The sequence below is a fragment of the Panthera tigris genome, chromosome C1 (genome assembly GCF_018350195.1).
Source record: "Panthera tigris isolate Pti1 chromosome C1, P.tigris_Pti1_mat1.1, whole genome shotgun sequence".
NCBI lineage: Eukaryota > Metazoa > Chordata > Mammalia > Carnivora > Felidae > Panthera > Panthera tigris.
The window spans coordinates 14003481-14018216 of record NC_056667.1 but is presented as its reverse complement, the minus strand read 5'-3'; the positions used below and the strand labels follow the sequence as shown (position 1 = coordinate 14018216).

Genomic DNA, 14736 nt, shown 5'->3' with positions numbered 1-14736 from the left:
TCCCCCGTGTGTGCCCGTCCCTCGCACGGTTGTGCTAACTGAATCAGGTGGAAAGATAGCGTGATGTGTGGTAGAAAACCTCTCAGCATGAAGGTGCGGGCTCAAGTGCTGACTTCGCCACTGGCCGTGTGACCTTGCCAGACTTTCTCTGAACCTCATTATTCGTCCATAAGATGAGAGGGCGGGACCTAGATGCACTCGAAGTCCGTCCTGTGATTCTGATAGAATTTTCATAGAGCGGAGACTTGTAAAGGCATGGTGTTTCCAGAGGGATCCAGAGCACGGTGGTCCCGCCACTGCCACTGTAAAATGGTTTTTATATCGCGCGGTTTTCTCCTCAGTTTTTGGCAAATGACATTGATCCGGCTGTGATGATATGTGGCACTGACCCCAAAAGGTGGAAGGAGGCTTGATCTGCCAAATGGGCTTTCACTGTGGCTTTGATTCGCTTGATAGAGGGCATTGGGCTTTCCCGTGGGAATGAAAAGTCATCCAGAGGGAATGCTTGTGTGTGTTTGGTGAGCCATGTCCTTCTGCGCTCGGCCCTCACCACCGTGCGTCCCTCCCAGAAGATTCAGCCAGAGGGCAGTCAGTCAATGGAAGAGACACTTTTCCAGAGTGACCTACAGACGAGTTGTGGGTTGGGCTGGCTGGTGAATCTTTCCCCAAATAGCCCCCAGCACAACTTGTTCCTGAGCCACATGGCAGAAAAGAGATGCACCTTGTAAACAGAGTTGCTTCTTGGGCCACAGATGATACAAGACAAGTCATGGTCAAGTTAGACCCCATAAGTTTGTGGGAAATCAGCCTGGGTGAGGTCTGCCTCGGTGCTGTCTGTGAAGCAAGAATTGACTTAAGCCGCTTGGGAATGTAAACGCGTGAAGGTCTTGATGAACTTAGGAAAGACTGTAAAGGCCTTGAAGCTTTGGGTGGTTGTTTATGTACAGACAGATGCTGTTAAGTGCACATCGGCCTTGGCCAGACACCAGCGTGGGCCAAGCAGGACTTCCGCTCAGAAATCCACACGGTCGGAGTCACTGCTTGTCCTTGAAATTACAACAACGTGTTTTAAAAGGGCACGCAGAAACCACACGCACGCGAACGAGGCCACAGCGCTGTCCTCTAGCAGGTGGTCCGTCCCCAACTTCTTGGGCCTCCTCCCGTTTCCAGTAAGTGCCCTTGTCCTGTCTTTCCTGCCTCTTAAAGTTCCTGACCCCCCGCCCCCTCCCCGCCCCCCACTGTCCTCTCCAGCCACACAGCCACAGCCCTGGTTGCTGTAGAGGCTCCTGTCCTGGCTGTCCTGCCCCCGGTCCCATCTCTGGTCAGACCGTCTCCCCCACAGTCACCAGAGATGTCCTTCTGTATCAGTTACTATTGCTGACTAACAGAATCCCCCCCAAATCTAGTGACCTAAAATAACAGAAATCCTTATGTCCAGTGCTTTCTGTGGCTCAGGAAATTCAGGTGGGCCTTGGGTGCGTGGTTCTGGCTTGGGGTCTTGAGCTCTTGCCGTCAGACGGCTAGCTGCAGCTGGAAGAGGGGGCATCGGGGGGCTTGGTGACTCTCGTGGTCCCTTCATGTGGCTTTCCTGCGTGGGTTATCTTGGGCTTCCTCACAGTGTGGCCGCTGTAGGGCAAACCGTTTACATTGAAGCTTTGGGGCTCCAAGTCCGAGTGTTCAGCACTCGAGATGGCAAACGAATTGTCCTTCCAGATGGCTAACGGACACACGAAAAACGTGCTCAACATCACTCATCATCAGGAAAATACAAATCAAAACCACAATGAGATAGCACCTCACACCAGTCAGAATGGCTAGCATTAACAACTCAGGCCACGCTAGATGTTGGCGAGGATGCGGAGAAAGAGGAACCCTTTCGCACGGCTGGTGGGAGCGCAAACTGGTGCGGCCACTCTGGAAAACAGTCTGGAGGTTCCTCGAAAAACTAAAAATAGAACTACCCTACGACCCAGCAATGGCACTACTAGGCATTTATCCAAGGGATACAGGTGTGCTGTTTCGAAGGGACACGTGCACCCCCATGTTTATAGCCGCACTATCGACAACAGCCAAAGTACGGAAAGAGCTCAACTGTCGAATGCATAAAGAAGATGTCGTGTGCACACACACACACACACACACACACACACACACACACAGGAATATTACTCAGCAATCAAAAAATTAAATCCTGCCATTTGCAACATTGTGGACAGAACTAGAGGGTATTATGCCAAGCGAAATTAGTTAGAAAAAGACAAATATCCTATGACTTCACTCACATGTAGACCTGAAGATACAAAACAGGTGAACATAAGGGAAGGGAAGCAAAGATAATGTAAAAACAGGGGAGGGGGACAAAAACATAAGAGACTCTTAAATATAGAGAACAAGCTGAGGGTAGATGGAAGCGTTGTGGCTGGGCAGGTGGGCTGTAAATAGGTAAGGGGCCTTAAGGAGGACACTTGTTGGCATGAGCACTGGGTGTTCTGTGTAGGGGATGAATCACTGAATTCTACTCCTGAAACCATTATTGTACGATGCTAACTTGGATGTAAATTTTAAAAAGTTTTAAATTAAAAATAAATAAATTTTTTAAAACAGAAAAAGTTAAAAAAAAAAAAACACAACGAATTGGCTTTTATGGCTTGGCCTCAGAAATCGCAGAGCATCAATTCTGCTATTCTCTGTTGATAGAAATAGCCATCAAAGCTCTCCCATTTCCAAGGAGGGGGTACATAGACTCCACCCCTCAAAGGGAGGAGTGTCAAAGTCACGTCAGAGGAGCAGGCCCGGTGAGAGAGCTTGTTATGGCCATTTTTGGACAATGTAATCTGTTTAACCTTCTGAGACGCAGCAGTGTTCCTGTCATTCCTCTGTGGACAAATCTTTAGGAACTCCTAATCCCTCTGGAAAGGTCGATTTTAAAGTTTGCGAGGCCAGAGAACATGGCACAGAAGCCTTTCTACAAAGTAGACCGCGGCACAGCTGCCGGGAACCTGAGGTCTGGAGCCCGGGCTTGGAGCCTGCTTAGAAAACTGCTGCCCTCTGAGCCGGGTGGGCGGAAACCAGCCTGACCGGAGGCCCTTCGTGATGAGACCCTAGTCCCCTCCCAGTGCTACTCCTTCCTCCTACGTGTCCCTGTGCTGTCCTCTTCCTTACCCATTTATCGCAGGGCCTCTCTTCCCCACCCCCCATCTCCCCCTCCATCCCCCCATGCCTGCCTCGTGCACTCCTAGCCTGTATGTAGCCAGTGATAAAAGATGAGGTTCCCCGTACCACTTAGTGTCATCTTTACTGTGACTTTTTTCATTTTTGTGGATAGGTGTGTTCGCTGAATTAGACTTCGAGTTTTTTACAGGTTGGGACATGTCCTGTGCCTGGGGGCTGGATAAATTGTTTGGTGAGGATTTCCAAATCAGTCTGTGCCTTTTTACTTCATTTTACAGGGCCGAGTTTGAACTGCTTGCAAATGATGGGCAACCCTGGCGGCTGTCTTAGAATTCCATAGGAGATTTTTGTTTTAGGCTGTAGTGTTTTATTCAGCTTGTTATTCTGAAAAATTGTTTCTACTCTGTATTAACAGTGGCTTTATTTGTTGGACAGTGATTGAAGCAGTTTTGTGTTTTTTTCTTCAAGTCGTGTGAAAAACGAGCAGAAAGTGAAACATTTCCTGGCTTGATTTATATGCTTAAACACACACAGCCCACCCCCCCCCCCAATACACACATACCCAGAACTCGTAGTCCGATCCCGTAGAACCTTACCAGCCTAAAGTGGGGTACCTGTCCCCTCCTTACTCTTTGACGTCCTAACAGAGACTCTTCCTAACAAAGATCTTTTTTTGCCCATGCAGATTTTGACTACAGCATAAGTTCCTGAAGACACTTTGTTTTACTCACCGTTCAGCATCAAAAACAGTGCTTGTCACCTAGGAAACACTCGAGGAGTTATCGAATGACTAACGGAATGGGCAGAGCACTCTGCGGAGGGAGGGGCGGTGGGGTCGTGCTTTTATTATTTGCCCTTCAGCCTGGAGACCACCGCCAGCGGGAGGTAGACCTGCGGAGGCGTGTTGTCTGCGGGGCGTGTCTGGGAGCACTTTGGGCTTTGAAGGCGCCGTCCACCCATGGGGAGCACTCAGTCGTGGGATGAGCGTCCACAAAATACACAGAAAGCCGGTCAAGGGCAGGAACCGGGGCGGGAAACCCAAGCCTGACAGCCGGTCACTGCGTCTCTGGGCTCACTCACGTTGTTGCCTGGAGCTGCGGGCCGTCCGTGTTCTCTTCCTTCTCTGGTGCTGTGTCCTGTTTGGACCCCTCAGGGTATGGGGTGACTCCCGGGTGAAGGGCCCCGGTTCACTCTAATTTTAACTTTTTACAAGCTGTCGTTAAGCTTCCCCATGTTGCTTCACTTCTGGGAAGCCTTCGGTCCTTTTCCTAATTTAACGACAGACGTCCTCAGCCCTCGAAATTTGTAGTGAAACATTTCCGAGTAGGATTCATTGGGATTAATGCAAAATAGGAGTTAGACCGTTTTGCAGTTGTGTTTTTCTAGTGCTCTCAAATAGATGCAGTCAGACAGAGGACCGTCCAGGACGGGGCCTCCGGGCCGTGGCGCCCTCGGGGGCGAGGCTGTGCACAGGCTGCATGGAAGGGTGGACACCCGATCTTTCCATGTGGCTCTTTTCTGGCCAAGTTACGACTTTCTCTTCCTAGATAATACACTGCTCAATTTCTAGTTTATTGCTTTTGACTTCCTGTATGTTCTGGATGAAGGTTTCAGCATAGCTAGGTTTACTTCTATCTAACTTTGGTTTTTTTGTTCTCAGGAAGAGTATTAATACCCAGTTGAGAATATTTCTAAAGACCAGAAGTTTTTAGGGGTTGTGAGTGGTCTGTGAATTGGAATTGTGTGTAAAATGTTTCTGTGGGTGTGCAGTTTTCTAGAGCCTTAGCTTTGATCAGACTCTGAGCGTCTGCAGTCCCCCAAAATGATTTTCAACTGACTTTTAAATTAGGGTTTTCAAACTTGACTCTGGCATTTGGGGCCAGGTTTGTTGGGGACTGTCTTCTGCATCGTGGAATGTTTAGAAGCATCCCTCATTCCTACCCGTTAGATGCCAGTGGCGCCTTCTCTTCCTGTGATGACAACGAAAAAATATTGCCATGCATTGCCACATGTCTCCTGGGGGTTCGCGGGAGGGCAGGATCAACCCCAGTTGAAAACACTGGTTCACAGCTTTTTTTTTATTAATGTTTATTTATTTTGAGACAGGGAGAGTGAGTGTGAGCATGTACTAGCCAGGGAGGGGCAGAGAGAGAGAGAATGAGAATCCCAAGCAGGCTCTGTGCTGATATGGGACTCGATTTCATGAACCGAAATCAAGAGTCAGACATTTAACCGACTGAGCCGCCCCGGCTTTTTTTTTTTTTTTTTTTTTAATTTTTTTAACGTTTATTTATTTTTGGGACAGAGAGAGACAGAGCATGAACGGGGGAGGGGCAGAGAGAGAGGGAGACACAGAATCGGAAGCAGGCTCCAGGCTCTGAGCCATCAGCCCAGAGCCCGACGCAGGGCTCGAACTCACAAACTGCGAGATCGTGACCTGAGCTGAAGTCAGACGCTTAACCGACTGAGCCACCCAGGCGCCCCTCGCCCCGGCTTTTTTTTAATAGATGTAGTTTTTCAGAGCAGTTTTTAGTTCACAGGAAAATTGAGCAAGAAAGTACGGAGAGTGCCCGTATATTCCCTGCCTTACAACACATGGCCTTTCCCACTATAAATCAGCATTCCCCACCAGAGTTAACACTGCTGAATCTATACTAACACATCATAATCATTCAAAATCCATAGTTTCCGTTAGGATTCACTCTTCGTGTTGTACGGTCTGTGCTTTGGGACACATTACAGTGACACGTGTCTACCATTATAGTACCGTGCAGAGTGGTTTCACTGACCTGAGCATCCCGTGTGCTGTCCTCTGCTTGTTCAGCCCTCCCTCCCCTTCAGCCTCTGGCAATCACTGGTCTTTCTCCTGTCTCCATAGTTTTGCCTCTTCCAGAATGCCACCTCGTTGGAATCACTAGTATGTAGCCTTTTCAGACTGGCTTCTTGCACTTGGCATTCAGGATTCCTCCATGTCTTTCCATGGCTTGGTATCTTTTCTTTTTAGCCCTGAAGAGTATTCCGGTGTCTGGATGGGCCACAGGTTTGCTTATCCATTCACCTACGGAAGGGCATCTCCGTTGTTCCCAGGGTGGGGCAGTTACGAATAAAGCTGTTATGAACATTTGTGTGCAGGTTTTTGTGTGGACGGTCATAAGTTTTGAGCTCCTTTGGGTAAATACCAAGGCGTGCAGTTGTTGGATCGTACGAATACGATGGCAGGTGCATGCTTCGCTTCGTGAGAAGCCACCAAACTGTCTTTGAAGGTGGCTGCGTCCCGTTTTGCATTCCCACCGGCAACGAGTCAGAGTTCCTGTTGCCCCACAGCCTTGTCGGCAGAGTCCTGGGTCTGGGCCGCTCTCATAGGGGTGTGATGAGATCTCACCGCTGCCTTCGTTTGTATTTCTCCACATCTCCCTGGTAACAAATGATGTGGAGCATCTTCTCATATTCTCATTTGTCATCTGCCTCTCTTCTTCAGGGAGGTGTCTGTTTAGGTCTTTGGCTCATTAGTTTACATCCTTTAGCTAGTTTGACTTGAATACTTCAGGGTTTTCTGTTCTGGCACGGTTGTGGGGGAGGGGAGACACAGCTGCTCGTGTCTCCAATTTACAGCAGCCGGAAAGACTTGAGGGCTAGGTTGAGTGGGGTGGATGTTACGTTTATATTTTAAAATGTCAAGATACTTACAACATGTATTAATACACATACACAGACAGTACTCCCAAACACATACTGTTGTATATTAAAAATTTCACGGGTATTAAGTGAATCATTGCAACAACCCTGTGAAGTACATACTGTCCCATTTTATGGATAAATAGAGGCTTGGAGGGGTTAAGAAATTTGCCCAAGGTTCTTTCTAGTTGATGAATGGCAGAACTGGACGTTGACTAGAAGTCTCTCTGGCGGTAACTACATTTTTCTGCGTTCTCGACCCGTTGAGTGGTGTTAAAACGTCTTCCCGTGCCAGTAGGCCAGACCCATGTCACTATGGCCTTGGCTGGCGTAGATAGACGGCATGGCGCAAGCGGGGAACCCACGGTTGCTGGAATGTTCCACCGAACAGAACATGTGCTTTACCATTTCTGGGGTGAGAGTATGTGCGTGTGCACGTGTGTGTGTCCAGCTTTGCAGGGTAGTAGTGACGGTCGTGTGTCCCAGAATAAAGTGTCACTGATCACCATCTTCAGCAGGGCACAAGTTGGTTTTGTATTTGTTTGTTTTGTTTTCTTCTTTTTTAAAAACAGCCTGCTGTATACGCCGTATCAGTTACCTGGGAATGAAACAGCCTCCAGCCACCTCGACGTGTTCGTTCCGTGGTGAAGTACGGAGCGGGTCCTCGCCCCACAGCGTCTGTGGTTAACGTACCTAGGGCACAGGCGGTCCTACTTGGGGGTTCTATTTCACTAAGGCCAATGTGGCATCTCCAGGATTACTTTGTGTATTTTATGAAGATACTCTAGTGTGTTGATGGAGGGCTTTTAAAGATTCTGCGCTTGGTCTGGGCAGAGCAGGTTTGGGACACGCACGAGGCGGTGCCTCTGAGCCATCGGGCCCGCCTCCCTGCCTGTACTTCTCAGGGTGCGTGCGGTCGTCTGCCCTGTCTGCCTGGGCTGCCTTTCTCCCCTTTCTCGTCGTGCCTCCTGTGCCGTAGCCCCCTGGGCACTGATTACTCTCACTTCACCCCCACTCGGTCCTTCCTCCCTCCGCCCTCCTGCCTCCGTCATCGGTCCCGTATTTATGAGGGCTGGCTGGTGGCTTGTGGTAAATGTGTGCAGACTGAATGCCAGATGAGGCGAGAGTACTGTGAAGCTCACGGTATAGTCTTTATCCTCCTGGGCCCCTGCGGCTGCAGTGACCCCCGTTGGCTGCTCTGGCCGTCTGCTCTGCAGCTGGAGCGACCTCTTGACTGGAGATGCTCCGGGTCTCGGTCTCCTTTGCAAGGGCCTGGCGCCTGGGGACATGTCCCAAGCTTCCGTTGAATTCACCGAAACACTTTAACCTTGGTGTGCATCTTGCCGGTTGTTCTTTGCCTGGTAACATTACCTGACTTGTGTGTCCAAGTGACAGCAAAGGAGAAAGCCTAACTTGCTGTTGGAGCATGGTCCCTTGTAGGGCTGATCAGGAGGTCACACGTCGGCATCTCCCACGGTCTGTTGAATCGGAAAAGGAAAGCCGAGAGGCATTGAGCTGTGGGTGGAGCTCTGGCCTGCTTCCACTTGGAGTATGTTCTGGATGCCTCCACGTGAGATTGTGCCGTCACAGAGCCTGTCCCCCTCTCTCTGGGAGATGTGTTGGAGGGCCCGCTGCAGTCCTGCTTGGAGTTAGAGTACCCAGGGCAAGCTGAAACTGCAAGAATGCTTTTTCAGAGGGGGTTTTAGGGGCGCCTGGGTGGCTCATTTGGTTGAGCGTCTGACTCTTGATTTTGGCTCAGGTCATGATCTCACGGTTTGTGGGATCAATCCCTGCATCAGGCTCTGTGCTGAATGTGCGGAGCCTGCTTGGGATTCTCTCTCCCTGCCGCCTCTCTGCTCCTCCCTGCTCATACGCACTCTCCCTGTCTCTCTCTTCCTTGCCCCCCCACCATTTCAAAACAAACAAATAAACTTAAAAATAATAAAAGGGGGTTTTGGCGCTTCTGTTGGCAAAAGCAAAATAACACAGACACGTCTGTTTCTCTTTTCACAGAGCGATCAGCAGCTGGACTGTGCCTTGGACTTGATGAGGCGCCTGCCTCCACAGCAAATCGAGAAAAACCTCAGCGACCTGATCGACCTGGTATGAGCTTTGTTCGTGTGGTTTCCTTCGGGCTGTGGCTCCCAACTGGTTGTGTTTGTGTGCCTTTTGCCGTGTGGCGCTCAAAACGCGGCAGAAACCTTCCACCCCCACTGAGCTCTGAGATTCCTCCACACGGTTGTCTCGGAGCCAGCTGCGTTTGCAGAGCCCAAGATAGGACTTCTGAAGTTGGTCACCGTCTGTCTCCTTGCCCCACCTGCATGGGTTCAGGTTCTAGAAGCTTGCATCTCCGCGCAGGGAGGAAGAGGCCATACACTCCCAGCAGGCATTCGGTAGTGCCCGGAGCCAGGCTTCCTTCATTTCTTTGCTGTTGTGGAAGTTTCTCCTGTGACATACTTGAGGGCTTCCCTTCCACTTGGAATGGTATAAGACACAAAAGCCGGCCTTCAAAGATCTCATCACACCTACTTTTTAAATGTGTCTTTTCTTTTTAATTCGGAATGACTGGTCTCACAATGATGCCTCAGATTAACTGGCACCATGATATTATTTGAAATAGCTCACATTATTTTAAATAACCTATAAAGCTATGGGAAATATTGAAAAGAAGTAAAATAAACTAAAATCAGGCCCCAAGAGGCCAACTGAGTTGCTAGATTTTTTGGCCAGTACGTTCTGGCTCCGGCTCTGGCACCTGGGCCTCCGAGTCCAGTCCCCTGTTGTGCTCATGGCCCCCGTGTCTTCTGGATGTGATCGTCACCTGCCGACCGTGGCTCATCGATGAGGTGGCTTTTACTGTAATGGATTGAAAACCTGTCCACACACTTCATTCCGTTGTATGAGGTCAGAGCAGTTGTACTAGCAAAGCCTTACCGCGGGAGACTCGTGTCATTGCCACGGAGAACTTCCCAGCGGTCTGCAGGCCCCTACTCGCAACTGTCTGTGTATTTATAGGCACCCAGAGTCCCAGTCGGGAGGCAGCTGTGTGACACAGTCAGCCCAGTGAGGAGTTGTGAACCCGCTAGCTTGTGCGGGTAACGGTTCCGCAAGTAAGAAGGAGGAGGAGGTTTCTTGAGGTGAGCGGCCCTGATGAGAAAGACAGCGACAGGTACTTGCGACGCAAGGCGTGATGGGTCCCGGCTGACACGGAGGCGCGTTAGGGGCGTGTGAAAGAAGAGTGGGTGGAAGCGCGAGGCAAACGAGCCTCCGAACGTGCAGAATCAAGTCAAAACTCAGAGCCTGGGAGGTGCCTTCAGCCCGTGAGGGGAACGGAATGTACTCGAGGGGGTTGGTGGGCAGGCCCCCTCTGAAAGGGCAGTGGCCGCGTTGTTCCAGCTGCTTGTTTATTGCCCTGTGGGAGGGTGGTCCTCTGTTACTTGCTTTCGGATTTTTCTGGAGAAGCCATACATTTAGAATTTGATGTGAAACTTCCTGATTTTCCAACATGGGCCCAAACATTGGATTGGTTAGACCTGATTTTGTAAACAATCTGGGCGTGAGGATGTGCAGTGAGTTGGGCGGGGCAGCTTGGGGGGTGGAGGGGTTGTTGAGAGAAAGCAGCCTGTGTTGGGAAATGGTGAAATACAGACTTGGGTGGTTCCGAGGGGTCCTTGAAGGTCAGAAGGAGAGCCTGAACGTGAGGTGGGAGTTGTCGTCACCATCATCCACTCCGTGAACTTGGGGCACACCGGGCTGTGCGGACTGGTTTGCTGACTCCCGGCCCCGTTAAAGTAGCAAACTGGGAAGTGCTGTATTTTGTGTTTTTCCTGATCGGAGATTTTTGCTTATTTTTGCTTGATCGTATGTGGCAGAGGTGGGCAGAGGCCGAAGGTATGATCAGATCCCTAATTGGGTCAGTGGTGGAGGCCTGTTTGTCTTTAAACTCAGCATGAAAGCATGCTTGGCTGAGTTTAAATTCAGTGTGCCAACTTAGCTGTTACCGTATTTTAGAAATCAACCGAACATAGAAGAAATGGTGAGCAAATTTTTCTCAGTAGACCATTCCTGGGGCTGTTTTGTTCTTAGGGCAACGGAAGTGTTCTATAGCTGTGTGTTTTCTGTGCGATCCCCTCGCCGCTCTCTATTTCAGAGATGTGCCCAGAGCCGCCTTTATGGGAACCTGGTCAGCTTCCCTGGCTGGGTCTGGTACTTGTACTTGGGCTTGGCGGGAGTGAAGGAGAGCCGCCTCTCACCTCAGCCACATACTGGGTGCGAGAGGCCCACCGTGGCACGTACTTTGCAGAAGGGTGCTTGGGCCCAGGTTGAAGTACCACCCTGCACATGCCCCAGATAGGTGACGTGCTCTGTGGCATCCTGTGGGTTAGTGTCAGAGGCACTGCTTCCCCCCTTCTAACTTTTCTTCCGTAGAATGTGGCTGGCGAGGGGCTGGAGGGAGACGCGGGTGGCGGGTTCAACAGCTAACGGTTGAACGCCTGCTGTGTGCCCGGGACTGGGCCAGGTGCTTTGGTTTGCGTTATTATTTCATCTGATTTTCACAGTCCCCTTTGAAATGCATGTAGGACCACTGCACCTCTTTTAGGTGATTTAGACTCGGTCAGGAAGAAGCCGGGGCGGTGGTGTGGCTGAGCAGCACCAGGAATCCCAACTCCTCCAGGTGGGATCACTCTGCTGGGTACCTTTTGGTGAATCACTCACCCCTAGAGCAGCAGATTAAATATGGTACGTCTTCCTAATGTGTCCGTCTTACCTGCTTGGGGAAAAGGGGGTTAAATAATTCGTTAGTAACTTAAAATATTAAAATGTATGTTTTATGGAGAGTAATTTAGAATTAAATCATATAATTCAGGGGCGCCTGGGTGGCTCAGTCGGTTGAGTGTCCGACTTTGGCTCAGGTCACGATCTCGAGGTTCGTGGGTCCAAGCCCTGCATCTGCATCGGGCTCTGCTGTGTTGACAGCTCAGAGCCTGGAGCCTGCTTCGGATTCTGTGTCTCCCTCTCTCACTGCCCCTACCCCGCTTGCACTCTGTCTCTCTCTCTGTCAAAAATAAACATTAAAAAAAAAATTCATACAATTGAAAACAACAACAGCAGCAGCAGCTAGAGACTTGAAAGACGCTCCCTTCTTAGAGCTAGGCCACGCGGGATTAGCACTTCACTTTTGTCCAGTGCTTTGTGGGGAGGTTGGAGGGGTGCCGACTTCCCCTCACCAAGTTGTGTGGAGGCCAGCCTTGGGCCCCATCTACCTCCTAAGGCTGAACAGGAGGCCGTATGTAATAGATCCCCATCATCCAGCATGGGCTGGGGAATCAGTGTGCTCATTAATTTTTTAATTTGAAGTATGATAAATCTCAAAATGGAAATGGAGCATGACTTTTCGCCGAATTAGGATCTGGTAAAGCACACCTCGTTAAAACTATATTGACATGCTTCAAAGGCCACTTTTTGATTAATGGCCTTGCGTCAAGGTCCTCGCTATGCACCGTAGTGTATAAGGAGCACTTGGGCCCGTTTTGTTCAAGATCCCGTGACCAATCCTAGAAATTCCTTCTTTGAATGTTTGTCTTTCATTGCTGCTGATTTTCTTCTCTTTGCCCTGGGAATGATAGGGTTTGTTTGCCTTTTTTTTTTTCTTTCTTTTCTTTTTAACTGGGTCTGCAGTATTCTTTTCATTCCTGTAAGAGGTGGTCTATGCTGAGTGTACTGCTGTGCCTCTGAAGTTCCCAGAGGTATAATTTCCGAAAACTCACACCGCCACGGGTCTGTCTAGAAGCAGTGTGTGTATCCAGGCCTTTGTTTCACATGATCTGGGATCAGTCCGGTGTTTTCCATTGCGGCGAACGCACCGCGCGGTGCAAATCGCAGTCATTCCTCCCGTGCTCACCTGCCCAAAATAATGAAGGGGCAGTAGTTGTTTTCAAGAGAAGTCTCCAATTTTAAGACTGACAAAAATGTGAGGATTTGCCAGCATTCTCCGTGAAGGGAACGGCCACGCTTAGATGTTGGAGCCAGAGAACTGTAGGGGAATTGATCCGGTCCACCAGCGGTCCAGTTGCAGAGCAGTATTAAAGAGAAATGTGGCGTGTGCGTGGCCGCGAGGCCGGGGCAGCCCGATTTATCATGCCCGTTGAGCTTTCTTCCTTCTCTTTTCTTTCCAGCATTTGAGCGTTTGCTGCCTCGGGATTATGGTGCATGCTGGGATTGGTGGGAAATGACCTTCCTTTGCAGATGGCCAAAACATCCATTTTATTGCATATTAATCCTGTCGTACTAGAGTGAAGCCAGCCGAAATCCGTTGTTAAGCTGTTTCAAAAATACCCACATTGTCCGTGTGGGCCAAGAATCATATGATGTTTAGATGCTCCCTTGGCTCCCTGAACTTTGACCTTCTGTGGCTTCACTCTGCACACTGGCAGCTCTAGCCGAAACTTGGCTGGGTGTATTTTGAGCCCTGAGCCGAGGAAGGAGTTTGTTTCTGCGAGTTGGCACCCAGCAGGCCATCCGTCCTTTGCCCTCTTTCAGAGCAGACCAAAAATAGCCCTAAATCCGTTTAACCAGGCAGGAGAGTCTTTGCCTGCAAACGTTGGCTGTTTAATTTTTCATTCCTTCTTTCTTTTGTGCTGTAGCCACCTAGAGGTCCAGCTCGTGGGTGTCCCCAGACCTAACTCGAGCCAGGGGGAGGTCATCAGCTGGGAAAGCCCCCAAGCTATCCTGGCCAGGCCTCGGGGTTAGAGGCGGGAAGAGGCATCCTGGTGCTTCTCCCAGGGAGCGGAGGACCCGGTCGGTTTTCATGGCCGCATATCCCTCTTTGTAGCAGCCAGAATTGCCCTCCAGAAATAGAAGGGGCCAGCTGGGTGCAGGGTTTTGCCCTGCCAGCCTCAGCAGCCCTGGGCTTTGAATGGCTTGCAGAAAGTGTCTGCCTCTCGGCAGCGTGAGGGCTGCAGGGAGCATGCGATTCTTTGCACCTGACAGGTCAGAAGGCTGGGGTGCACGGCGGGTTCTTAGGCACCGGGGGCCCAGCAGATGAGCGAGTGGGAACCTACAGCTTGAAGTCTCCAAGTCTCCTGCTCTCCGTGAGGCAGTCGGTGGAGCCAAGCTCTCAGACGTTTGTGAGTCTGCTGAAATGAAGGCGAATATTATATTTAATCGTCCATTAATATTACCGTGTCTGATTTCTGCCAGGCGTTGTTACTCAATGTTCAGTCTTTAATAGCAGAACCAATGAGATCTGGAAGTTCTTCTCCCAGTGGTGGCTCTGTGAATGAAGCACCAAACCCGCTCCGTCCCCAGGTGGTGAAGACACGTGGGGCCTGGGGACCGGGGCCTTGCAGGCCAAGACGATCCAGCTTATCTGTACACAGGAGTGAATAGGCTTGTATCTTCTTCCTGCCTGACTTGCCCCTTATTGTCGCCATTGAAAACCGATCTCCCACCAGCACTTTTTCCTCCTTTGTTTCAGAGGCGACATTTAAAATGTCTTCTTTCAAAAAAAAAAAAAAAAAAAAAAAGTGTCTTCTCCTTTCTAAAGGGGTCTTCGCTTAAGTGGGTGAAAAGTTCGTGGATTGAAGTCCACATTTACGGGGCACCTCCTCTGAGTCAGCCGCTGCGCTCAGCCCTGGGAAGAAATGCAGCCTTTATTCCTTGGCTCCCTTTCCACAGGAGAAAATACCAGGATCCTTAAACCCGACCCCTAATGAGAAGGACCTTGGCTGGGTTCTCTCGGCCCGTTGGTCTTTACCGGTTAATCAGCTCTGAGGGGGGCTGTCAAGAGCTGCAGAACTGAGTTGCTCTTTCGACAAGAATGTAATATCCCCTGTGTGTCAAATACTCTTCCAGGGGCTGAGGGCACAGGACGAAAGCCCTGGCTCCATA

At 50.1% G+C, this 14736-nt stretch overlaps 1 protein-coding gene across 3 annotated transcripts in view; it reads left to right on the top strand.

Annotated features, from left to right (window-relative positions):
* The window catches only part of CAPZB (capping actin protein of muscle Z-line subunit beta), a 134209-nt gene that overhangs the window by 53757 nt on the left and 65716 nt on the right, over positions 1–14736 (top strand). For all 3 annotated transcript variants that reach the window (XM_007083759.3, XM_042997367.1, XM_007083758.3), the window contains exon 2: positions 8860–8949. In XM_007083759.3, the coding sequence (XP_007083821.1) occupies positions 8860–8949 (90 nt within the window). The remainder of the gene's footprint in view (positions 1–8859; positions 8950–14736) is intronic.